General features: G+C 45.1%; 2 protein-coding genes across 3 annotated transcripts in view; both read left to right on the forward strand.

Annotated features, from left to right (window-relative positions):
• Positions 1 to 20306, forward strand: part of LOC143275934 (uncharacterized) — a 24183-nt gene extending 3877 nt beyond the window's left edge. The window contains exons 2-6 of one of the 2 annotated variants that reach the window (XM_076580281.1): positions 1100 to 1195; positions 7109 to 7267; positions 10270 to 10407; positions 16244 to 16303; positions 19635 to 20306. In XM_076580281.1, the coding sequence (XP_076436396.1) occupies positions 1100 to 1195; positions 7109 to 7267; positions 10270 to 10407; positions 16244 to 16303; positions 19635 to 19762 (581 nt within the window). In that variant the 3' untranslated portion in view covers positions 19763 to 20306. The remainder of the gene's footprint in view (positions 1 to 1099; positions 1196 to 7108; positions 7268 to 10269; positions 10408 to 16243; positions 16304 to 19634) is intronic. The other variant, XM_076580282.1, reaches the window with a different exon arrangement.
• Positions 20307 to 25645: 5339 nt separating this feature from the next.
• The window catches only part of LOC143275877 (1-deoxypentalenic acid 11-beta-hydroxylase-like), a 28731-nt gene continuing 27532 nt past the window's right edge, over positions 25646 to 26844 (forward strand). The window contains exon 1 of the mRNA XM_076580181.1: positions 25646 to 25850. The gene's annotated coding sequence lies outside the window, so the exon portion shown is untranslated. The remainder of the gene's footprint in view (positions 25851 to 26844) is intronic.

The following is a 26844-nucleotide window of genomic DNA, read 5'->3' on the forward strand; positions in this document are numbered from 1 at the left end:
CATTGCCGTTTCGCCTGCTCTGTGTCTGTGTCTGTCTCTGTGTCTCTGTGTCTGTCTCTGTGTCTCTGTGTCTGTCTCTGTGTCTGTCTCTGTGTCTGTCTCTGTCTCTCTCTAACACACACACACACACACGCGCGCGTACACACACGCACACACACACACACGCGCGCGCGCACACACACACACCCACACCCACACGCACGCACGCACGCACACACACACGCACACACACATACACACACACACACACACACACACACACACATGCGTGCTTGCGCACAATTCAGAACTGAAGGCCATCAGAGTCTGAAAAGTAATCAAAGTCGACAACAAGGTATTTCACTGAGAGTGAAATGACACACAACAAAGAAGGAGAAACAACAACAACAACAACAACAACAACAAACAGTAAATGTATCTGACCCTGACAAACAAAAAGAGAACGGAGGGTAGGGGGTAGATAACTCATTGACATCAGCAACCCACATCATCTGACTGCCGATGCTGAGAAGTCAAGTTCATGATTATTACAAGTGTGTATCGTTATTAATATTTCCGACACTTTACGTTTCATTTCTTCTCATTATTCTACACTCAGTAATATTCTAAATAATATAATCTATTATTCATTTATTTTATCAGTCAGTATGTTTGTTTGTTTGTTTTGTTGTTTTCTATAGAATTGTGCCAGAGACAGCTGTCTTGTTTGCTGTTGCTTCTTTTCCGTGCGCTAAGTGTATATTGCACACCGGACCTAGCTTGATTGTTTCGTCCAAAAGTCTAACATCCAGACCACAGTACAGTGTGCAGTGAACACAGAACACATTTTAACGATTCTTTTTTCTTTTTTTTTTTACTGGAGAAAGTGTGTATCACAGATGAGTGCTGAAGGCCTTACTTCTCCTGTTTTAATTGTATATAGTTGCTTTGAAAATAGTTTTTTGTTTTGAAAAACTCTGAATTGATTTTCTCTAAATGTTATACATCATTTTGCGTGATGAATGATTACTTTGCAGTTTTTAAATTTGACGACATGTTGATGATATGTTTTATGCGAGGCAGCCCTGTCCACACATTAACATGACGTCATTTGAAACAGCGCAGTGTCCCCAGCCGTGTCTGTCAGGTGTGTGTGATGACGTCACGGGAACATGCGTGGTGGACTGGGGATCAGGCTTCGACGGCGCATCTCAAGGTGACGGTCATTTGATATGTTCACTTGTTCAGTTGCATTCTGTAGTTCTTTAACCTGTGTAACATACATGTTCATGTCGTTGAGGATGTTTTCAACAACAGCAACATTAGCGCTAGGGCTGTTAGTGCTAGGGCTGTTAGTGCTAGGGCTGTTACTGCTAGGGCTGTTAGTGCTGGGGCTGTTAGTGCTGGAGCTGTTAGTGCTGGGGCTGTTAGTGCTAGGGCTGTTAGTGCTAGGGCTGTTACTGCTAGGACTGTCAGTGCTAGGGCTGTTACTGCTGGGGCTGTTAGTGCTGGGGCTGTTAGTGCTAGGGCTGTTAGTGCTGGGGCTGTTAGTGCTAGGGCTGTTAGTGCTAGGGCTGTTAGTGCTAGGGCTGTTAGTGCTAGGGCTGTTAGTGCTGGGGCTGTTAGTGCTAGGGCTATTAGTGCTAGGGCTGTTACTGCTGGGGCTGTTAGTGCTAGGGCTGTTACTGCTGGGGCTGTTAGTGCTGGGGCTGTTACTGCTGGGGCTGTTAGTGCTGGGGCTGTTAGTGCTAGGGCTGTTACTGCTGGGGCTGTTACTGCTGGGACTGTCAGTGCTAGGGCTGTTACTGCTGGGGCTGTTACTGCTGGGACTGTCAGTGCTAGGGCTGTTAGTGCTGGGGCTGTTACTGCTGGGGCTGTTAGTGCTGGGACTGTCAGTGCTGGGGCTGTTACTGCTGGGGCTGTTACTGCTGGGACTGTCAGTGCTAGGGCTGTTACTGCTGGGGCTGTTACTGCTGGGGCTGTTAGTGCAAGGGCTGTTACTGCTGGGGCTGTTAGTGCTGGGGCTGTTAGTGCTAGGGCTGTTAGTGCTGGGGCTGTTACTGCTGGGGCTGTTAGTGCAAGGGCTGTTACTGCTGGGGTTGTTAGTGCTGGGGCTGTTAGTGCTAGGGCTGTTAGTGCAAGGGCTGTTACTGCTGGGGCTGTTAGTGCAAGGGCTGTTACTGCTAGGGCTGTTAGTGCAAGGGCTGTTACTGCTGGGGCTGTTAGTGCTGGGCCTGTTAGTGCTAGGGCTGTTAGTGCTGGGGCTGTTAGTGCTAGGGCTGTTAGTGCTGGGGCTGTTAGTGCTAGGGCTGTTACTGCTGGGGCTGTTAGTGCTAGGGCTGTTAGTGCTAGGGCTGTTAGTGCTGGGGCTGTTAGTGCTGGGGCTGTTAGTGCTAGGGCTGTTAGTGCTGGGGCTGTTAGTGCTGGGGCTGTTAGTGCTGGGGCTGTTAGTGCTAGGGCTGTTAGTGCTGTTAGTGCTTAGGGCTGTTAGCTGCTTGTTTAGTGCTTGGGCTGTTAGTGCTGGGGGCTGTTAGTGCTAGGGGCTGATTAGAGGCTGGGGCTGTTAGTGGCTGGGGCTGTTAGTGCTAGGGCTGTTAGTGATGGTTAGTGCTAGGGCTGTTAGTGCTAGGGCTGTTAGTGCTAAGGGGCTGTTAGTGCCGGTGTTAGTGCTAGGGCTGTGATGTGCTGGGACTGTTATGCTAGTTGCTGTTAGTGCTGGGGCTGTTAGTGCTAGGGATGCTGTTAGGTGCTAGGGCTGTTACTGCTAGGGCGTTATGCTGCCTGTAGGCTAGGCTGTTAGTGCTAGTGGGGCTTCGCTTCAGGGTGAGGGGCCTTCCATTCTCTCGCTCTTCTACTGTTATCTGTTTTATTGATTACGTGCATGGGCTGACGGGGGTTCGTTCGTGCTGTCGTTGTTCTTGGGTTTGCAGGTCTTTTACTGTGCAGTGATGATAGACGTTATTAGGTGTCCAAAAATTTGTGCAACGGCTTTTGACAGGTGTTTCTCCTGTGTAGGAAGCGAATTATTGGAAGTGTTATCAGCGTAACTGTGGGCATTCATAAAGTCTGCAAAGTTTAAGTTCGGACAATGTTATGCGAGTATTTGTCATTTCAAACGGCATGTAATAGTGCCATATCAGAGCTGTCATGTGGACTTATGCAGTGTTCATGCGAGCTGCTAGGTGGTGGCATTGTCAATAGTGTCAGTCTAAATAGCCTGTTTGAAGGTCAAGTTATTGGGTTTTTGTGGGTGTTATTTTTTATGTGGGCTGTATCCAAAGTCTGTTCTGTCAAAGTTTCAGTTTGGAAGGCTGTCAAGCCATGCTTTGAGGTGGCATGTTGATAAGGTGTTACCTGTTGAAAGCTGTTTCAATGGGGGTAGTGAGGGCAGGAGGGTGGATGAAGGGTATCGTAAAGGAATTTCCAGGCAAGGGGTGGAGTCAATGTACTGTAATGGACTTATTGCCTAAATACGCATAGGGTCAGTTGCAAGTAAATTGGCAGTGGAGCCCAGACTGCATGTCGGGGAGATCAAGGGACTGTTTGTGGAGCTGATTCATCTAGGGTGTAACCGGGGACCCAATTATCTTGAGATTTGCAGCAATTTACAGTGAGCAAGTTTTGTGCAATGAATGGCGAAAGAATGTAGCTGAAGCCCTCAAGGGATGCGGGGTATAGTGTGGGTCATGTTATCTGGGTGTCAGAAAAACTGGGCTGCGTAACTTGGGACGTACTGGGGCTGATGTGGGCGGTTATGTGTTACAGACGAGAGGTGTAGGCTACGCTTGTATGTGGGGCTGTAATGGAGCGCAATAGTGCTTGGGGCTGTTAGGACGAGTGATAGGGCTGTTACTGCTGGGGCTGTTAGTGCTGGGGATGTTAGTGCTAGGGTGTTACTGCTGGGGTGTTAGTGGCTAGGGATGTTACTGCTGGGGCTTTAGTGCTGGACTGTTAGTGCTAGGGCTGTTAGTGCTGAGGCTGTTACTGCTGGGGCTGTTAGTGCTAGGGCTGTTACTGCTGGGGCTTTTACTGCTGGGGCTGTTAGTGCTGGGGCCATTAGTGCTAGGGCTGTTAGTGTGAGGCTGTTACTGTGGGGCTGTTAGTGCTAGGGCTGTTACTGCTGGGGCTGTTACTGCTGGGGCTGTTAGTGCTGGGGCTGTTAGTGCTAGGGCTGTTAGTGCTGAGGCTGTTACTGTTTGGGGCTGTTACTGCTGGGGCTGTTACTGCTGGGGCTGTTAGTGCTGGGGCTGTTAGTGCTAGGGTGTTAGTGCTGAGGCTGTTACTGCTGGGCTGTTAGTGCTGGAGGCTGTTACTGCTGGGGCTGTTAGTGCTGGGGCTGTTAGTGCTAGGGCTGTTAGTGCTGTTAGTGCTAGGGCTGTTAGTGCTGGGGCTGTTAGTGCTGGGGCTGTTAGTGCTAGGGCTGTTAGTGCTAGGGCTGTTAGTGCTAGGGCTGTTAGTGCTGGGGCTGTTAGTGCTAGGGCTGTTAGTGCTAGGGCTGTTAGTGCTGGGATTGTTGCTGTTGTCAAGTCACAGGTCCTGCAGCCTTTTACGACGTCCGCAAGGGCAGTGATTTCATATCCACTTGGTCTGGGGCTTCGCTTCCAGGGTGGGGCCCATTCCATTCTCTCCTCCTTCTACTGTTATACCATATCTATCTATCTATCTATCTATCTCTTTATCTATATATATATATTGGGAAGGGCGGGGGGCGGGGGGGGGGGGGGTTCGTTCGTTCTTTGGTTTCGCGTCTTTTCACTATCAGTGATATTAGACGTTATATATCGGGTGTCCCAAAAATTGTGAACCGCTTTTTGACAAGTATTTTCTCAGTGATAGAGAAACCGAATTCATTGAAAAGTTTTACACAGTAACCTTAGGATATCATAAAGTCTGCAAAATATCTAAAAGTTCGGACAAAATTATGCGAGTATTGTCAAATTCAAAACGGCATGTAAAAATATCCAATATCAGAGCTGTGCAATGTGACCTTCATCATGTTCATGCCAGCTGCCAGGTGGTGGCATCTGTCAATCAGTGTCAGTCTAAAAATAGCCTGTCTGAGTGTCAAGTCTATTGAGTTTTTTTATTTATTTTTTTATTGTCGTCTGTATCCAAAATCAGTTCTGTCCAAAGTTTCAGTTTGGAAGGATCAACCATGCCTTTGAGTGAAAGTGATAAGGTTACCTTTGAAAACTGTTTCAAGGAGAAAGGCAGGGGTGGAAGAAGGATCGTAAAGGAATTTCCAGGCAAGGGGTGGAGTCATGTCACTGTAAATAGACTTATTGCTAAAATACGCACTACAGGGTCAGTAGCAAGTAAAATTGGCAGTGGAAGACCCAAGACTGCATGTTCGGAGGAGAACAAGGACCGTGTTGAGGAACTGATTCAATCCCAGGAGGAGAACCCGGGGACTCACAAATCTCTTAGAGAATTTGCAAGCGATTTACAAGTGAACAAGTCTTCTGTGCAAAGAATGGCGAAAGAACTGTAGCTGAAGCCCTTCAAGAGGATACGGGTATCAAGGAGGGACCAAAATGTTAAAGGGAATAGAAAAACTTGCTGCCGTAACTTGAATGACCGCTACTTGGCCACTGATGTGAAAAGGATCATTTTCACAGACGAGAAAGACTTTGCGATAGAGATAGCTAAAAGTCGCCAAAACGATCGCGTTTATGGGAAACGGAAACGAGAAATTCGGCCATCTCTCCTCTGTCATGAGACTTCTAGATTTTCAAAAAAAGATAATGGTTTCAGCTGGAGTATCCTGGAAAGGAAAAACAAACATTCATTTTACTGACACTGATAGAGTCAAGGTTAATAGTGAAGCTACATTCAGTTATTGTATGACAATCTTCTCCAGGATTGTAGGCGTCTTTATCCTAGAAACAATTACGTGTTTCAGCAAGATGGGGCTCCTTCACACACAAGTATACCCAGGCCCATCTGGAGGAGGCTACACCAGGCCTCCACAAAGTCCTGACTGTAACCCAATTGATTATGCCATATGGGACTCTCTGAAGGAGAAAGTTTACCGGGGAGTGAGAGACAAATTGACCGAGCAGGCGTTAAAGGACAGGATAATTATGTCATGGGAGGAGATATCGGTGGAAGAAATACGTAAACGCATTTCTGCTTGGAAGAAACGGCTTCGTTTAGTCGTGGAGGAAGATGGAGGCCACATTGAGCATAAACTGAAGTAAGTGAGTTTTCCTCTGATATTGGATTTTCTGACATGCTGTTTTGAATTTGACAATACTCGCATAATTTCAGATATTTTGCAGACTTGTTGATATTACCCTAAGTTTACTGTGTGAAAATTTTCAATTAATTCGGTTTCGCCATCACTGAGAAAATACTTGCCAAAAAGCGGTTCACTTTTTTGGGGACACCCGATTAAAAAAAACAAACAAACAAAAAAAACATATGTACACACACACACACACACACACACACACACACACACACACACACACACACACACACAAACACACACACACACACACACACACATACATATATATATATATGTGTGTGTGTGTGTGTATAGGGCGCTATATAAATGTGCAGTACACACACACACACACACACAGACACACACACACACACACACACATATCTATCTATCTATCTATATATATATATATATATATATATATAGAGAGAGAGAGAGAGAGAGAGAGAGAGATATCTGTGTGTGTGTGTGTGTGTGTGTGTGTGTGTGTGTGTACTGCACATTTATATAGCACCCTTTCTCTCTAAGAGCTCAGGGCGTTTTACATGAAAGAAAAATGTTCAAATCACATGCATCATTCATGACCACTCTCTTAACCCCGTCCTCCCCCAACCCCCGCTCACCCCCACCTCTACACACCCTCCCTCTCTCATTCATCATGCATCCAAAGTGAGCTGACAAGAAGGAAGTTGAGAGTGGTTCCATTTTGGTTTCAGAAAGATGGGTTGTTAGTGAAGAGCGAAGAGTAGATGTAGAATCAGATATATCTACACACATACATAATGCTGAAGTTGTGCAGTTGAATCAGAGACATATCTACACACATACATAATGCTGAAGTTGTGCAGTTGAATCAGAGACATATCTACACACATACATGATGCTGAAGTTGTGCAGTTGCAGGCACACCAGTGGGTGGATGTCCCCGGGGGGTGTTCGGGGCTGACTGCACAGAGGCGTGCTCAGTGAACTGTGTGGACAGCCAGTGCCGGCAGGACACGGGTGACTGCACACTGGGCTGCAAGGCGGGCTTCACTGGAAACGACTGCACTACAGGTACTGCTGGCAACGACCGGTGGGTTTGTTGCTGACTTTGTTGGTGTGGCCTGGCGGTGTCAGGGTGTGGCCTGGCGGTGTCAGGGTGTGGCCTGGTGTGAGGGTGTGGCCTGGTGGTGGTGTCAGGGTGTGGCCTGGCGGTGTCAGGGTGTGGACTGGTGATGTCAGGGTGTGGCCTGGCGGTGTCAGGGTGTGGCCTGGTGTGAGGGTGTGGCCTGGTGGTGGTGTCAGGGTGTGGCCTGGCGGTGTCAGGGTGTGGCCTGGTGGTGTCAGGGTGTGGCCTGGCGGTGGTGTCAGGGTGTGGCCTGGTGTCAGGGTGTGGCCTGGCGGTGTCAGGGTGTGGCCTGGTGTCAGGGTGTGGCCTGGTGTCAGGGTGTGGCCTGGTGGTGGTGTCAGGGTGTGGCCTGGCGGTGTCAGGGTGTGGCCTGGTGTCAGGGTGTGGCCTGGTGGTGGTGTCAGGGTGTGGCCTGGTGTCAGGGTGTGGCCTGGTGTCAGGGTGTGGCCTGGTGGTGGTGTGGGGAAGAAAGGCGGGCAGAACGAACGTGTGCTGCACACGCCGTGTCCGCACCCCCACCCCCACCCCCCTGCTCTGTACACCATGCGCGCGCGTGCTAGCACACGCTACACATTACGCATGCACGGGCGCGAACACGTAGACACCCCCCCGCTCTCCTTCTTCCCCCCCCACTCTACACATACACACATGTGCACATGAAAACACACACACACACACACACACACACACACACACACACACACACACACACACACACACACACTTTACACGTCCGCTATCACTTAGAACAGAAAGACATAAAACTGAAGACTAGTTCTACTGCTACACACGTAACACACTACGCATTCCTGGGCACACACGCACACGCATGTTTATACACACTAACGCGCTCGCACACACAGACATACACGCGCGCGCGCGCGCGCACGCACACACACAGAGACAAAAACACACACAAGACATGCTTCTGTTCTAATTGTCCACATGTACCCAAATCCATCGTTCGCAATTAGACTCGCCCGTTTGCGTTTTCCCTCCTGGCAACCCTACTATTTCAACCATTAAAAAAGAAAAAAAAGAAAAAAAAAAGAGTTTCAGTTTCAGTAGCTCAAGGAGGCGTCACTGCGTTCGGACAAACCATACACGCTACACCACATCTGCCAAGCAGATGCCTGACCAGCAGCGTAACCCAACGCGCTTAGTCAGGCCTTGAGAAAAAAAAAAAGAAAAGAAAAAAAAAAAAAGGTTGAAAACGAGCAGACGAACTTTTCCTGGTGCATTCAATCGGAGAAAGCCTTCAAAAACAGAAGAGCTGCATTTGAGGAGCGTTCTGCCTGTTACCTGATGGGATCGTTCGCAGCTTGGCCTACCTACCTAAAGTTAAATGTTTGTGAAAACTATTGATTGGTGGATACAAACCGGTCACTATTTTGAATGTATGAATTCAGCTGTGTCATCTGCCGCTAATCAGTCTTTCACGGAACGCACGGATAAAAGCTTTAGTGTCTCCAATACCTTGACACTGCTTCACCTTATCATTCGAAATCCATTTTTCTTATTCTGTTATCAAATCTGACACCATTGTGCACAGCGTAGTCTGTGAGCATCCATCTGTGTTTATTTTGTGAGCATCCATCTGTGTTTATTTTGTGAGCATCCATCTGTGTTTATTTTGTGAGCACCCATCTGTAAATTTTATCCAGATGTGATTGCATTTATTTGCCGATATTGGGTATATGTCTCTCTCGCCATAGATTAGAATGTAGGTGTCAGACAGAGAAAGATTACGATAACGATAGCGAAAGAGAGAGAAAGAGGGGTGTATATTGAGACACAGAGAGAAAGAGGGGTGTATATTGAGACACACAGAGAGAAAGAGGGGTGTATATTGACACACAGAGAGAAAGAGGGGTGTATATTGAGACACAGAGAGAAAGAGGGGTGTATATTGAGACACACAGAGAGAAAGAGGAGTGTATATTGAGACACACAGAGAAAGAGGGGTGTATATTGAGACACGGAGAGAAAGAGGGGTGTATATTGACACACAGAGAGAAAGAGGAGTGTATATTGAGACACACAGAGAGAAAGAGGGGTGTATATTGAGACATACAGAGAAAGAGGGGTGTATATTGAGACACAGAGAGAGAAAGAGGAGTGTATATTGAGACACAGAGAGAAAGAGGGGTGTATATTGAGACACAGAGAAAGAGGGGTGTATATTGAGACACAGAGAGAAAGAGGGGTGTATATTGAGACACACAGAGAAAGAGGGGTGTATATTGAGACACACAGAGAAAGAGGGGTGTATATTGAGACACAGAGAGAAAGAGGGGTGTATATTGAGACACAGAGAGAAAGAGGGGTGTATATTGAGACACACACAGAGAGAAAGAGGAGTGTATATTGAGACACAGAGAGAAAGAGAGGTGTATATTGAGACACAGAGAGAGAAAGAGGGGTGTATATTGAGACACACAGAGAGAAAGAGGGGTGTATATTGAGACACAGAGAGAAAGAGGGGTGTATATTGAGACACACAGAGAGAAAGAGGGGTGTATATTGAGACACAGAGAAAGAAAGAGAGGATTTGATTAGTGAAAGCCACCTCCCTTCCCACCCCCACCCCACTCCCACCCCACCCACACCCACACACGCAACTGACGACTAACTGTAATTTTATTTTATCGTCTTTAATGGTGCAGGACATATAATTATCACCAAGTGCGGCCATTGAATCTGTATATTATCATGTGGTCGGCTTTTTTCCTATTTATGCGCAGTGCGGTTTTTGTTTGTTTGTTTGTTTTGTTTTTGTTTTTATTTTTATTTTTTATTGGAGCGACTGGATCTGTATATTAAATGATCGGCTTTTTGCTGTCTGTCACGTGCAGTTTACATAAATGGTTGACAGACCCAACTGCACAGTGCCGCGAGCTTTGTCAAAACCACACGTGCATTTTTTCTCCCTTTCTATCCCGTGCAGTTTGCATCAATGGTTTCTATGGAGCCAACTGCGCCGTGCCCTGCCCCCAGCATTGTCGGAACCACACGTGCAGCCCTCACTCCGGGGTGTGCTCTGACGGCTGTCAGGAGGGGTACTGGGGCAGCGACTGCAGTCTGGGTGAGTGCCGCAGTCACTGGTGTCGGTCACAACAATAACACTCAAATGGTTCCAAGTTAGAATAACCCATGGGGTAAAGAATAAAAGTGCAGAAAATGGACATTGTAAGTACTGACTTACACACTTTCTGTTTTAAAAATGATTCAGTTTGTCACTGTTTATAGAGTTGTTACATTTCTTGGCGATTTTTGAACGATCTTGAGATATCTTTTCAAAACAGATTGTATAACATGTGCTAGAGTGACTCTAATTGTAAAATAAATTCTGTGTGGAAATGACGAACATACGAAACATTGGATCTGATCGTGCTTTTTGCCAAATACATTGCTTATAAATTCAAATCAAATAAAACACATAAAGAATTTCCAAAACAATACAAAAATATAAACATTTCTTGTACTAAGTTATCCAGGAGAAATGTTGCACCTGTGCTCGATTCTACCGTGCGTGTGACTGTAGCCTGCTGCCAGCATGGTTACTGTTCACGTGTTCTCAACAGTCACGTGACTCCTGCCGTATTCTTCTGCTTCTTCCTTCCTGGGCTAGTGTCAGTTTCAGTTTCAGTTTCAGTAGCTCAAGGAGGCGTCACTGCGTTCGGACAAATCCATATACGCTACACCACATCTGCCAAGCAGATGCCTGACCAGCAGCGTAACCCAACGCGCTTAGTCAGGCCTTGAAAAGAAAAGGTGAATAAATAATAGATAAGCGTACATAAATGAGTAAATAAATAAATAAATAATAATTATGATATAAAAAAGGTAGTAATAACAATAATAATAATAATAATAAATAAATAAATAAGACAACAATGATGATAAATAAGCAAATAAATGTAAAACATGAAGACACATATTCACACATACACCCACACATGCATAACAGATATGCACCAAACATGCGGTTTCACAGATATGAAAGCACAGTCAAATACATATAAACGTACATGAGCCCCAACACACACACACACACACACACACACACACATTACCCTGCACCTCTACCCACTCATTTCTAGGCTACGTATCGCAGCTTCTACGGCACACACACACACACACACACACACACAGATGAACACTTACTTGTACAAACACACACGCATACGCCCATATCCCCCACCTCCAACCCCACACACATAATAAAAAATAAAAGATATATATATACACACCCGCACGTTCCAATATCCCGTTGCTCCCACAGTGTAGGCATGCATACACTCACATACCTCATCCTCTACCCCCCTCCACCCCGCACCCCCACCTCCCCCACCCCCCTCACACACACACACACATACACACACACACGTACGTGCACAGAACTCTCCTGACACTTGTGTACACTTACACCCTCGCACATGCACAAACGCACTCAAACACACAGACCCACACATACACACAAACACACACATACACACACGCACAGATGCTGCCACTGATTGGCTAAAACTTCCACGTTCACTCGTGGGTACACGTTTTCGGGGAGTGGGTGCATACTGGGTATGTTCTTGTTTCCATAACCCACCGAACGCTGACATGGATTACGGGATCTTTAACGTGCGTATGAATTACCCTGACAACCTATTTGTTGTCTGTATATTTTTCCTGACTTTTCTTGTGTGTGCAAAAAAAGAAACCTCAGTGTCAGAGCCACAACACTCCGAGACAGATCTGGAAAGAAAAACAAAAGCTATCCCATTACTACCAGTCTTAGACATTGAAAAAAACTTACAAGTTACATCCTGCACTGCAACTCATTTTCCAATTCCATGTCCTCATATTTAAATGAAAAAGCCCATACATCCCCCAAATAAACTAAATACGATGAAATGATAATATAGTAAAATATTACCCATTCTTCAGTCCCAGACAAAAAACAACAACAAAAACCCTGTTCCCTTACTAGCAGTCAAAGACAAATATTTTTCAAATCTCTTCTCTCCAGCCAAGACAGCCAGTTAAACAGATAATTCCCTTGTCTTCAGAAAAGATAAATGGAAAAGAAGTCAAATTCCCTGTCCACCAGGCTAAGATACATAAAAAGGGAATCTCTTATCCCATTTCCTAGACATAAATAGAAAAGCTGATTCATCCACTCCCAGTCTCGGACAGAAACAAACTAATCATTCTCCTAACCTGCAGTCTGAAAGAAACAAACCATAATCTTTACCTTCAATTAGTGACAGAAAGAAACAAACCATAGTCTTTACCTGCAATTAGTGACAGAAAGAAACAAACCATAGTCTTTACCTGCAATCTGTGCGAGAAAGAAACAAACCATAGTCTTTACCTGCAATTAGTGACAGAAAGAAACAAACCATAGTCTTTACCTGCAATCTGTGCGAGAAAGAAACAAACCATAGTCTTTACCTGCAATCTGTGCGAGAAAGAAACAAACCATAGTCTTTACCTGCAATCTGTGCGAGAAAGAAACAAACCATAGTCTTTACCTGCAATCTGTGCGAGAAAGAAACAAACCATAGTCTTTACCTGCAATCTGTGAGAGAAAGAAACAAACCATAGTCTTTACCTGCAATCTGTGCGAGAAAGAAACAAACCATAGTCTTTACCTGCAATCTGTGCGAGAAAGAAACAAACCATAGTCTTTACCTGCAATCTGTGAGAGAAAGAAACAAACCATAGTCTTTACCTGCAATCTGTGAGAGAAAGAAACAAACCATAGTCTTTACCTGCAATTAGTGACAGAAAGAAACAAACCATAGTCCTTACCTGCAGTCAGTGACAAAACAACTAACCATAGTCCTTACCTGCAGTCAGTGACAAAACAACTAACCATAGTCCTTACCTGCAGTCAGTGACAAAACAACTAACCATAGTCCTTACCTGCAGTCAGTGACAAAACAACTAATCATAGTCCTTACCTACAGTCAGTGACAAAACAACTAACCATAGTCCTTACCTACAGTCAGTGACAAAACAACTAACCATAGTCCTTACCTACAGTCAGTGACAAAACAACTAACCATAGTCCTTACCTGCAGTCAGTGACAAAACAATTAACCATAGTCCTTACCTGCAGTCAGTGACAAAACAACTAACCATAGTCCTTACCTTAAAGTCAGTGACAAAACAACTAACCATAGTCCTTACCTGCAGTCTGTGACAAAGCAACTAACAATAGTCCTTACCTGCAGTCAGTGACAAAACAACTAACCATGGTCCTTACCTACAGTCAGTGACAAAACAACTAACCATAGTCCTTACCTGCAGTCAGTGACAAAACAACTAACCATAGTCCTTACCTGTAGTCAGTGACAAAACAACTAACCATGGTCCTTACCTGTAGTCAGTGACAAAACAACTAACCATAATCCTTACCTGCAGTCTGTGACAAAACAACTAACATTAGTCCTTACCTGCAGCCAGTGACAAAACAACTAACCATGGTCCTTACCTGCAGTCTGTGACAAAACAACTAACCATAGTCCTTACCTGCAGTCTGTGATAACAAAACAACTAACCAGTGTCCTTACCTGCAGTCTGTGATAACAAAACAACTAACCATAGTCCTTACCTGCAGTCAGTGACAAAACTACTAACCATAGTCCTTACCTGCAGTCTGTGATAACAAAACAACTAACCAGTGTCCTTACCTGCAGTCTGTGATAACAAAACAACTAACCATAGTCCGTACCTGCAGTCAGTGACAAAACTACTAACCATAGTCCTTACCTGCAGTCAGTGACAAAACAACTAACCATAGTCCTTACCTGCAGTCAGTGACAAAACAACTAACCATAGTCCTTACCTGCAGTCTGTGATAACAAAACAACTAACCAGTGTCCTTACCTGCAGTCAATGACAAAACAACTAACCATAGTCCTTACCTTCAGTCTGTGATAACAAAACTACTAACCATAGTCCTTACCTGCAGTCAGTGACAAAACAACTAACCATAGTCCTTACCTGCAGTCAGTGACAAAACAACTAACCAGTGTCCTTACCTTCAGTCTGTGATAACAAAACAACTAACCATAGTCCTTACCTGCAGTCAGTGACAAAACAACTAACCATAGTCCTTACCTGTTGTCAGTGACAAAACAACTAACCATGGTCCTTACCTGCAGTCAGTGACAAAACAACTAACCATAGTCCTTACCTGCAGTCTGTGACAAAACAACTAACCATAGTCCTTACCTGCAGTCAGTGACAAAACAACTAACCATGGTCCTTACCTGTAGTCAGTGACAAAACAACTAACCATAGTCCTTACCTACAGTCAGTGACAAAACAACTAACCATAGTCCTTACCTGCAGTCAGTGACAACAAAACAACTAACCATAGTCCTTACCTGCAGTCAGTGACAAAACAACTAACCATAGTCCTTACCTGCAGTCAGTGTCAAAACAATTAACCATAGTCCTTACCTGCAGTCAGTGACAAAACAATTAACCATAGTCCTTACCTGCAGTCAGTGACAAAACAACTAACCATAGTCCTTACCTACAGTCAGTGACAAAACAACTTACCGTAGTCCTTACCTGCAGTCTGTGACAAAACAACTAACAATAGTCCTTACCTGCAGTCAGTGACAAAACAACTAACCATAGTCCTTACCTGCAGTCAGTGATAACAAAACAACTAACCATAGTCCTTACCTACAGTCAGTGACAAAATAACTAACCATGGTCCTTACCTGCAGTCAGTGACAAAACAACCATAGTCCTTACCTGCAGTCAGTGACAAAACAACTAACCATAGTCCTTACCTGCAGTCAGTGAAATTTCTTCCATTCATGGACAGAGCACAGAAAACAATCAATTTCTTCCAAGCATGGGCAGTGCACAGAAAACGATCAATTTCTTCCATTCGTGGACAGAGCACAGAAAACAATCAATTTCTTCCATTCATGGACAGTGCACAGAAAACAATCAATTTCTTCCATTCATGGACAGAGCACAAGAAACGATCAATTTCTTCCATTCATGGACAGAGCACAGAAAACGATCAATTTCTTCCATTCATGGACAGAGCACAGAAAACAATCAATTTCTTCCAAGCATGGGCAGTGCACAGAAAACGATCAATTTCTTCCATTCGTGGACAGAGCACAGAAAACAATCAATTTCTTCCATTCATGGACAGAGCACAGAAAACGATCAATTTCTTCCATTCATGGACAGAGCACAGGAAACGATCAATTTCTTCCATTCATGGACAGAGCACAGGAAACGATCAATTTCTTCCATTCATGGAAGTAACGTTGCACAAGGAGCATGGAGAAACTGCTGGGGAGGGAAAAAATTCAGTGTTCGCGCATGTGAGTGAATGTGTGTGTGTGTGTGTGTGTGTGTGTGTGTGTGTGTGTGTGTGTGTGTGTGTGTGTGTGTGTGTGTGTGTGTGTGTGTGTGTGAAGGCAATGTGTGTGTGTGTGTGTGTGTGTGTGTGTGTGTGTGCGCGCGCGCGCGTGAGTGGGCGCTCGCGCGCGCGCGCGTGTGTGTGAAAGTGTGTTTGAAGACAGTGTGTGTGTGTGTGTGTGTGTGTGTGTGTGTGTGTGTGTGCGTTTGCTCGCGCGCGTGTTTGTGTGTTTGTGTGAGGGGGATAGGTGGGGGGGCGTATGTGCGCGTGTGATGTAGGTTGTGTGGGTATATGAATAGTGGTGTTTATGTCGCTAAACTCACAGTCGTCATTGTCTTACTATGTTATTGTGGACACCTGAATATGAGGGGAGAGAAAGACAGACAGACAGACAGACAGACAGAAGGAGAGAGAGAGAGGAGGGGTTGAGGGGGGAGTGGCCAGTGTGAGAATGGAAGGGCAACAATCTGATGTGCTTGACGCTCAACCTTCCTTCACTGTTCTCTCCCTTCCCTGACAGGCATGGAACTCAGTCGAAGTTCTCCAGACGACCGAAGATCGTTTTATTCCAAGTTATCAGGTGAGTCTGTCTGTCTGTCTGTCTGTATGTCTGTCTGTCTCTCTCTCTCTGTGTCTCCCTCTCTTTGTCTCTGTCTCTCTGTCTCTGTCTGTCTTGACAATGGACCAATTCATGTTCACTGTGATAAATCTGATTATTGAAGTTCACATTAAAGTATTTTAGGTCTGCTGTTTATAGTGTGTATGGTTGTGATTAATGATGTTTGGTCAACTTGATATTAGCACTTTGGGTCTCCTGTGATTACTGTATGTGTATGACTGTGATAATTCTTTGTATATGACTGATTATTCTGTGTGTGTGTGTGTGTGTGTGTGTGTGTGTGTGTGTGTGTGTGTGTGTGTGTGTGTGTGTGTGTGTGTGTGATTATTCTCTGTGTGAACGTGGTTATTCTGTGTGAGTGACTAATTATTCTATATGACTGATTATACTATGTGTGGTTTACTTCAAGCTGACATTGAAGCATTTATGCCTTTTATGTATAGATATTGAATGACTGATTCTCATGTATTGTTTGCGTGTTTGAACACGACAAATTAACATCTTTTATTGGAGATAACTTAGAATATTCTGTATTTTGTATTTTAAAAACAAAGAAACAAACAAAACAAAACCTCAAAAAAAAAAAAATCTGCTTTCCGAAACACAGTGGATATGAATTCACTGCCCCGATAACCGTAAAAGGCTGTCGGACCTTTAACATAGTATTGTGTGTTCTGTAACCTGTGAATATGTGCTCTGTGTGGTGTCTAATGGTATTCGGATTTGTCATAATGTCATGAAAAATAGTAATAAAGGTTGTTGTATAGAAACTTTAAAATCAGTTTTGGTAGAGAATGAGTTTTTTCCAGACTACCTGATTGTTATAACTTATCTTTCATACAGTTCATGTGCAGTAGTCACAAGTTACCTGTGAAGACTGGTAGGCGTCATCATATTCTACATGAACTGCGTACTTGAAGCTGCGACACGGAAGTGATTGGGGATGATTTCCCTTGTAGTCTGGAATGCCCAGCATGTGCAGACCTTCCATTAGTTCATTCCAAAAAAAGAAATATGCTATTGGTTGAAAGCAGTGGAGGGAGTTTGAAATCTGGAAACTTTTGTGCAAATCTGAAAAATTACAAGATTACATAATCATTTAATAATAATAATAATGGTATTTATATGGCGCTGAATCTTGTGCAGAGACAATCGCACCAGTCATTCTCACGCATGCATCACTCTAAAACTGGAGAAACTGAATGCAAGGAAGAGGCAGGGAAGGGAGGCTATTTTGGGAAGAGGTGGGTTTCAAGGCCAGACTTGAAAGAGCTGAGTGTGGAGACTTGACGAAGCGAAAGAGGAAGTTCATTCCAATTGCAAGGTCCAGAGACAGAGAAAGTACGGCGGCCAACAGTCGAAGCCGATCGTAGTGAGCGAGATGGAGTGTAGAGGTGAAGGCACCCACAGAGATAGGAAGGGGCAGATATGCGAATACATTTATAACATAGAGTGCTGATCTTGTACTTTATTCTGTGTGAGACAGGGAGCCAGTGGAGATGTTGCAAAAGAGGAGTGATGTGCTCAGATCTTTTCTTTCTGAGGACGAGTCGGGCAGCAGAGTTTTGTGTGCGTTGAAGGGACTGAATGGATGAAGCAGGCAAACCAGACAATAGAGAGTTACAGTAGTCAAGGCGAGCGAGAATAAAAGAAACGACAAGTCCAGATTATCTGTTTATTAATTACCAATTTCGTGTGTTGTACTGCTGTTAATGTTTTAATTTTGTGTACAGTATGAATGTTGTTGCTTTTTTATCCTCAGCGCCCTAACAAGGGTCAAATGGTTCAACATCATTGAATCTCACGGCCATCGGGTCAGTGAATTCCTATCCAATGTGTCTGGGGCTCGTCATAGGAAGGCGGGGCCCAGTCCTCTCCTTCCGTTGTTTGAACCTTCCCCAACCAGGTCAGGTACCCGTTCACACCAGGGTGGAGTGAGGAAAATCGGAGAATAGTGCCTTTCCCAAGGACACAACACCATGTCGAAACGGAGCCGTGAAATTGGTCCCCGAACCCTGATCACTGGTGAACCCTGATCACTGGTGAACCCTGAATCACTGGTGAACCCTGAATCACTGGGGAACACTGATCACTGGTGAACCCTGATCACTGGTGAACACTGGGTCACTGGTGAACCCTGATCACTGGTGAACACTGATCACTGGTGAACACTGAATCACTGGTGAACACTGAACACTGATCACTGGTGAACACTGAACACTGATCACTGGTGAACACTGATCACTGGTGAACCCTGATCACTGGTGAACACTGATCACTGGTGAACACTGGATCACTGATCACTGGTGAACACTGATCACTGATCACTGGTGAACACTGATCACTGGTGAACACTGGATCACTGATCACTGGTGAACACTGATCACTGGTGAACACTGGATCACTGATCACTGGTGAACACTGGATCACTGATCACTGGTGAACACTGATCACTGGTGAACACTGGGTCACTGAACACTGATCACTGGTGAACACTGGGTCACTGAACACTGATCACTGGTGAACACTGGGTCACTGGTGAACACTGGGTCACTGATCACTGGCGAACACTGATCACTGGTGAACACTGGATCACTGGTGAACACTGATCACTGGTGAACACTGGGTCACTGAACACTGATCACTGGTGAACACTGGGTCACTGAACACTGATCACTGGTGAACACTGGGTCACTGGTGAAACACTGGGTCACTGATCACTGGCGAACACTGATCACTGGTGAACACTGGATCACTGGTGAACACTGATCACTGGTGAACACTGGGTCACTGAACACTGATCACTGGTGAACACTGGGTCACTGAACACTGATCACTGGTGAACACTGGGTCACTGGTGAACACTGGGTCACTGATCACTGGTGAACACTGGATCACTGATCACTGGTGAACACTGATCACTGGTGAACACTGGGTCACAAGTCCAACACCTGACCGATCTGCCAGTGCTCTCTAACTGTTTATTTGTTCCACATTTTCCTGAAAGGAGCATGTCTTGCCATGCTTTTTCTCCCTTTATTGCCAGTAATATGCTGCATGTACCTCTTTCAGTTTATTTGTGCGTCGTTAATCGTAGTACACTTTTATTTGATAATGTACATTATTCCCATTTCTTTTTTTATGAAAATTATGTGACCATTATGCTTGATGCGATTATCAATTAGTACTGTGTAAAGTAGACCCTGTTTTGGGCGGGGAGTGTATGTAAAATAAACACACCAGAGTTTATATATTATCCTGGGAAATAACGAGTTTTGTGTTGTGTTGACAGCGGAGGGGAAGAGCGTGTTGCTGTACCTCCTCACCTCTCGCTATGACCAGGCTCTGGCGCGGGCCCAGTTTGAAATAGAGCGCGCCGTGCAAGACCGGAACGAGATTCAGCGGTTACTGCACGACTGACCAACCGCGCATACTCCCTGCATCACTTCCTCTGACATCACTTCCGGATTGTTTCAAAATGATGTCTTTCATGAATATGACTATTTTATATGATTTTGTTTTTATTCTATTTATGTCGACTGATATTCTTATCAAAAAGTTTCATTTTAACACTTGTCTTGATATCAAACAACAAACAAATTTGTTACTCATGGTAAGACGAACATACACATTCAAGCAATTCAAGCAATTGATGCTTTTCGTTTGGTGAAACACAATCTTGTACATGAAAGGAACCGTAAGACAATATAGGACATACTGTGAGCACTGCACCCACGAGCTCAAGGTGTAAATCTCACAATGCGATGTCAGTAATAACAGACGTAAACAGCATGAGTCAGAAAACAGGCATTTATAGGAATGATATGTTTTGCTTCCATTTTACTGTTTCTTGAAGCAGGTCTACTTGGTCAGAATGTCCCTTGTAAACATGTATATTTTACAAGTAAATGTTGAAGAATAGATTGTATCAAGAAATTAAACACCACCTTTTAGACTAATACAATTGTGTCGTTGGGCTTGTCTTGGCTTTGTAAGCTGTTGGAGAGGTGAAAGGGTGACATCAATATTCTCACATCTTACTGTTGCATCTGCAGTACGTGGTCTAATTTTGCAATGCATTCATGCACCACCTATATGAATCTGTCAAAATGTCTTCCAGCCAATGCACACATAAAGACCGTTCGCATGCCTGGAACACTGCCTGTAAAATTCGTATCGCACAACTGACCATCACTGACTATTGCTGACTACTGTTGACCACAACTAATAACTACCCAAAAGTATTCAGGATGTGTTATTTTATGATGTTCACGAAATACCAAGACTTCTCGGCTAAGTTTGGCTATTCACTGACCAATGCTGACGACGACCCAAAATTGTGCAGCTTGCATTACGTAGATATCCTTATGCACGGTGAGTATTTTTTTAAAGGCAAGGCAATGCAAAAAGATTATTTCATGTGCCCCCGGGGGATGGGGGGGGGGGGGGGGGAGACTATAGAAACAATATACATCAACGGCTTTGACACACGCCATATAAACAAAAAAAAAAGAGTGGTGTCAAACAGTAAACCAGTACAACAGGTCATCACAAGCAAGCAGCTAAATACACGTGAACAATAATTTTCTATTGCAATGGACAAAATTTGATCCCTAACAATGTATAAAGTTCCATAAAAAAGAAATACGAATAGCAGACAACTGTCTTGAGTCTCAACAATATTCTTTTGTTTCAGAAAACAATAAGTGGAGTTTCATGATAGTTCTATGATATGTAGGTTAACATTATTTTCTGATGCTGGACACAGGAATAAACAGGGAAACTCATCAGCAATATCATTTGTGTTACATTCATCACGTATTCTTTCATTTCTTGGTAAATTGTTGAAACACTGTTTATTACTTTTGAACAGGGAGTGCATTGTTAGTTGCTCTAACTGTTGCTAACTCAATCACACAATTAGTTGGTAACGCTGTAAAATAAGCATCTTGGCCAAAATTAGGTTCAAATATCCTGTAATCAACAAACATGTTATCGTTATCTACATGCTGATACCAGTTTTGCAGACACTGATCTCGGTTTTAAGCTGTGCTTTTAACTTTCTCTTTCAACCATGCGGGATGTGCAATGGAATTGTGTTGCTTCAACAAAAAAAACTGCTTAATCCGATTTCATTCAATATTGTATGAATTCTTTTCAGGTATTGGTTCTGATAATTGTTGGTGCTGTATAAATTGAAGAGACATCTGTCAATAATCGAAGACAGCTTAGTAGTTCTTTCGCAAGAAACAAGCTTATACCAGAACACTATCGATATCATTCTGCATTCTGGTTTTCACACAGACAGACACAGGAAACTTACCAGTTTCACCAAATACCATCAAAAATGGGGTATCCTGTCAAAGTTTCAGAACTAACTTGTAAAATTTCAGTTGCAGTTTTGTCACATTATCAAATATATCAAACCCCCACAGCTCACAACCGTATGTTAGTACAGGGAGAACTGTTTAACTCACTCAGTACGGCCAGTCCTCTCTTCTCCTCTACACAGACCCCTCGGATGTCCTGTGGGTGTCTGAATGACCCAGCCTTTAGCTTCCGTCATCAGAATTGTGGTATTCTTTGTCAACATTCGCCTCTTCAGTATAAGAGCCTTCCGCTTGCAATATTTTGATGATGGTAACTGGGTTGAAACGCTGTTAACGTCGTCTCTTTCGCCGTTCGTATGGAAAGAGTTAATCAAAGATATCAATAATTAGATTAACAGGAATCTTTTGTTGGTTAGTTCTTTTCAGAGTGCAACTGCTGCTCTCCGTGCCCGATACCATGACTCACGCTGGGCAACACACATTTCATCATTTCATTCAGTTTCAGCCCCAAGTGCTGAAAATCACTTACAGCTCAATTTTATCCTCACCAATAAAACAATTTAGGGGATATGTTTCCTTTACCAGAATTTTATCTCCCTCCACTGGACCTTGAATAGTGGTCTGGGTGCTAGTCTTTCAGACGATGGTCTGACTGCTTGACTATCGTATGGGATGTAAAGAACACAAAGCAGTAAAGGTTGCCTCTGGCAAAATTCTGAGGAAAAATATACTGTGATCGTAAAACAAAATTTACCTGCAGGCGGGGAAAGTATATATTTGATATGGGTGGCGCTGCAATGTGGCGACGTGCTCTCCTCGGGGAGGGCAGCCCGTGTTTCACACGCAAATCTGTTGTAACAAAAAGTGATACAACAATACAATACAATACAATACAGTCCGTGTGTCTGTCATGACGCAGTGTGTGTGTTTAATGAAAGCTGTGTGGTGTCAACACTGTCTGTCATGACGCAGTGTGTGTGTTTAATGAAAGCTGTGTGGTGTCAACACTGTCTGTCATGACGCAGTGTGTGTGTTTAATGAAAGCTGTGTGGTGTCAACACTGTCTGTCATGACAAATTGTGTGTGTTTAATGAAAGCTGTGCAGTGTCAACACTGTCTGCCATGACAAATTGTGTGTGTTTAATGAAAGCTGTGCAGTGTCAACACTGTCTGTCATGACAAATTGTGTGTGTTTAATGAAAGCTGTGTGGTGTCAACACTGTCTGTCATGACGCAGTGTGTGTGTTTAATGAAAGCTGTGTGGTGTCAACACTGTCTGTTATGACGCAGTGTGTGTTTAATGAAAGCTGTGTGGTGTCAACACTGTCTGTTATGACGCAGTGTGTGTGTTTAATGAAAGCTGTGTGGTGTCAACACTGTCTGTTATGACGCAGTGTGTGTGTTTAATGAAAGCTGTGTGGTGTCAACACTGTCTGTCATGACGCAGTGTGTGTGTTCAATGAAAGCTGTGTGGTGTCAACACTGTCTGTCATGACGCAGTGTGTGTGTTTAATGAAAGCTGTGTGGTGTCAACACTGTCTGTCATGACGCAGTGTGTGTGTTCAATGAAAGCTGTGTGGTGTCAACACTGTCTGTTATGACGCAGTGTGTGTGTTTAATGAAAGCTGTGTGGTGTCAACACTGTCTGTCATGACGCAGTGTGTGTGTGTTCAAGGAAAGCTGTGTGGTGTCAACACTGTCTGTCATGACGCAGTGTGTGTGTGTTCAATGAAAGCTGTGTGGTGTCAACACTGTCTGTCATGACGCAGTGTGTGTGTTTAATGAAAGCTGTGTGGTGTCAACACTGTCTGTCATGACGCAGTGTGTGTGTTTAATGAAAGCTGTGTGGTGTCAACACTGTCTGTCATGACGCAGTGTGTGTTCCAAGGAAAGCTGTGTGGTGTCAACACTGTCTGTCATGACGCAGTGTGTGTGTTCAATGAAAGCTGTGTGGTGTCAACACTGTCTGTCATGACGCAGTGTGTGTGTTCAATGAAAGCTGTGTGGTGTCAACACTGTCTGTCATGACGCAGTGTGTGTGTCCAATGAAAGCTGTGTGGTGTCAACACACGGTGTGATGTGAACACTGTCCATACAGCTGTCACAGGCCTCGTGCTGCGCCAGTCCTCAACTTTTGACGGGCCTGTGACATGTGACATAGGACCTGTGACATGTGACATAGGACCTGTGACATGTGACATAGGACCCGTGACATGTGACATAGGACCCGTGACATGTGACACAGGACCTGTGACATGTGACATAGGACCCGTGACATGTGACACAGGACCTGTGACATGTGACATAGGACCTGTGACATGTGACATAGGACCCGTGACATGTGACATAGGACCCGTGACATGTGACACAGGACCCGTGACATGTGAAACAGGACCCGTGACATGTGAAACAGGACCCGTGACATGTGACATATGACCGTGACATGTGACGCAGGACCCGTGACATGTGACATATGACCGTGACATGTGACACAGGACCCGTGACATGTGAAACAGGACCCGTGACATGTGACATATGACCGTGACATGTGACGCAGGACCCGTGACATGTGACATATGACCGTGACATGTGACACAGGACCCGTGACATGTGAAACAGGACCTGTGACATGTGACATAGGACCCGTGACATGTGAAACAGGACCTGTGACATGTGACATAGGACCCGTGACATGTGACGCAGGACCCGTGACATGATATATGACCGTGACATGGGACCCATGACATTTCACATAGGACCCGTGACATGTGACATAGGACATGTTACATAGGACCCGTTACATGTGACATAGGACCTGTGACATAGGACCCGTGACATGTGACATAGGACATGTTACATAGGACCCGCGACATGTGACATAGGACCCGTGACATAGGACCCGTGACATGTGACACAGGACCCGTGACATAGGACCCGTGACATGTGACATATGACCTGTGACATGTGACATAGGACCTGTGACATGTGACATAGGACCCGTGACATGTGACATAGGACCTGTGACGTGTGACATATGACCTGTGACATGTGACATAGGACCTGTGACATGTGACATAGGACCCGTGACATGTGACATAGGACCTGTGACATGTGACATATGACCTGTGACATGTGACATAGGACCTGTGACATGTGACATAGGACCCGTGACATGTGACATAGGACATGTTACATAGGACCCGCGACATGTGACATAGGACCCGTGACATAGGACCCGTGACATGTGACATAGGACCTGTGACATGTGACATAGGACCCGTGACATGTGACATAGGACCTGTGACATGTGACATAGGACCCGTGACATGTGACATAGGACCTGTGACATGGGACCCGTGATATGGGACATAGGACATGTGACATAAGAACCGTGACATGTGACATAGGACCCGTGACATGTGACAGAGGACCCGTGACATGTGACATAGCGTGACGTATGACATGTGACATAGCGTGATGTGTGACATAGCGTGACATGTGACATAGCGTGACGTATGATATGTGACAGAGGACCCGTGACATGTGACATAGCGTGATGTATGACATGTGACATAGGACCCGTGAACACACGCTAATGTCTGCAGTACACCTCGCACACATGCAGTCCTCAACTGAAAAAGAAGAAGAAACTGCCGGATACGTCACATCGATTGATAAAAATACACCACCAGGATGTGGAGAAAGGAGGACAGAGGCAGACAGGCAGTCAGACAGTGAGACCACACACACACACACACACACACACAGAGGGGGGGGGGGGAGAGAGAGAGAGAGAGAGAGAGAGAGAGAGAGAGAGAGAGAGAGAGGAGAGAGAGAGAGAGAGAGAGAGAGAGAGAGCAAAATAACAATTTCAGCCATGTGACGCTGCCGTTAGCTGGATGAGTCAGAACAGGCCGTCGACCCCAATACACAACCAGCACAGCAACACAACACAGCCACTGCAACCACTGGCCTCACTCCCCGCCCGCCCCACCAGATGCCTCAGTCATCCCCACACACCTCACTGCATGCTGAGCTTTCAAATCGGTCACTGAATTCGGGGGCTGCCCAACCGCGCGAATTGTCCGAAAGTCGCGACCCCGATAGCGCAAACTTTGGATAGTCGAAAAGCTCCTGGTGGAACCTTATCACATATCATCCGAAACCTTGACGGTCAAGTGAGTGTTTTGCTTTGAACATACAGTTGCTCAGTAGGTTTTTTGTTGATGTCGTTGCTGTTGCTGTTTTAATGAAGTAGCATTCTGCTAATCAAAGTCATCCAAATCATTTAATGCCGTGTGTGCGTGTAACACTGACATGCTATTTAATCATCATGTCAGAAAATCTGGTAACACAGCATACCATGACAGCAATGATATCCCTGTGTGTCACACAGAACACAACTACACACTAGACGGTAAAACCGTTGTTATCACTGCCCCCGCCTGCATCAGCCATCAGCTGTGTGGACACCGCAGTAGTGGGGTGTAACTACTTGCCGGCTCCCTACAAGGGGCTGTAGTCTGGCTCCCTACAAGGGGCTGTGGCTCCCTACAAGGGGCTGTGGCTCCCTACAAGGGGCTGTGATCTGGCTCCCTACAAGGGGCTGTGGCTCCCTACAAGGGGCTGTAGTCTGGCTCCCTACAAGGGGCTGTGGCTCCCTACAAGGGGGGTTGTGGCTCCCTACGAGGGGCTGTGGCTCCCTACAAGGGGCTGTGGCTCCCTACAAAGGGCTGTGGCTGTGGAAACACGTCACATTCCGCGCTCTTCAGTTGCCGTTTTGCGAACAAGCTCCAAGCTTTTGGGGGAAACGTAAAAGTTCGCGCTTAAGGATTCAGTTGTCGCGCAGTGGGTAGAGCACTGAAAATCAGCTGTGAGAATCGGTGGGTCGAACCTGTCAGCGTCTGGTGGGCTAGGGATGGAGATTTCCAACCTCCCAGTTAACGACACGTGTAAACTTGTAATGCCTCTCCCATGCACCCGCTCTTCTTGTGTATACGCATGCAAAACTCCACACACGTTAAAGACTGCATTCACCAGCAGGCATGAGAAAGAAACGACAGAAAGCTGGCAGGAAGTAGAATGGAACAAGAATACAGGACTGGCCCACCAATCTGCTTTCGATTCACCATGTAGAGAAAGGCTATGCCATTGAATTTAAAGTACACTGCC

This window comes from Babylonia areolata, chromosome 31 (genome assembly GCF_041734735.1).
Source record: "Babylonia areolata isolate BAREFJ2019XMU chromosome 31, ASM4173473v1, whole genome shotgun sequence".
Lineage (NCBI taxonomy): Eukaryota > Metazoa > Mollusca > Gastropoda > Neogastropoda > Buccinidae > Babylonia > Babylonia areolata.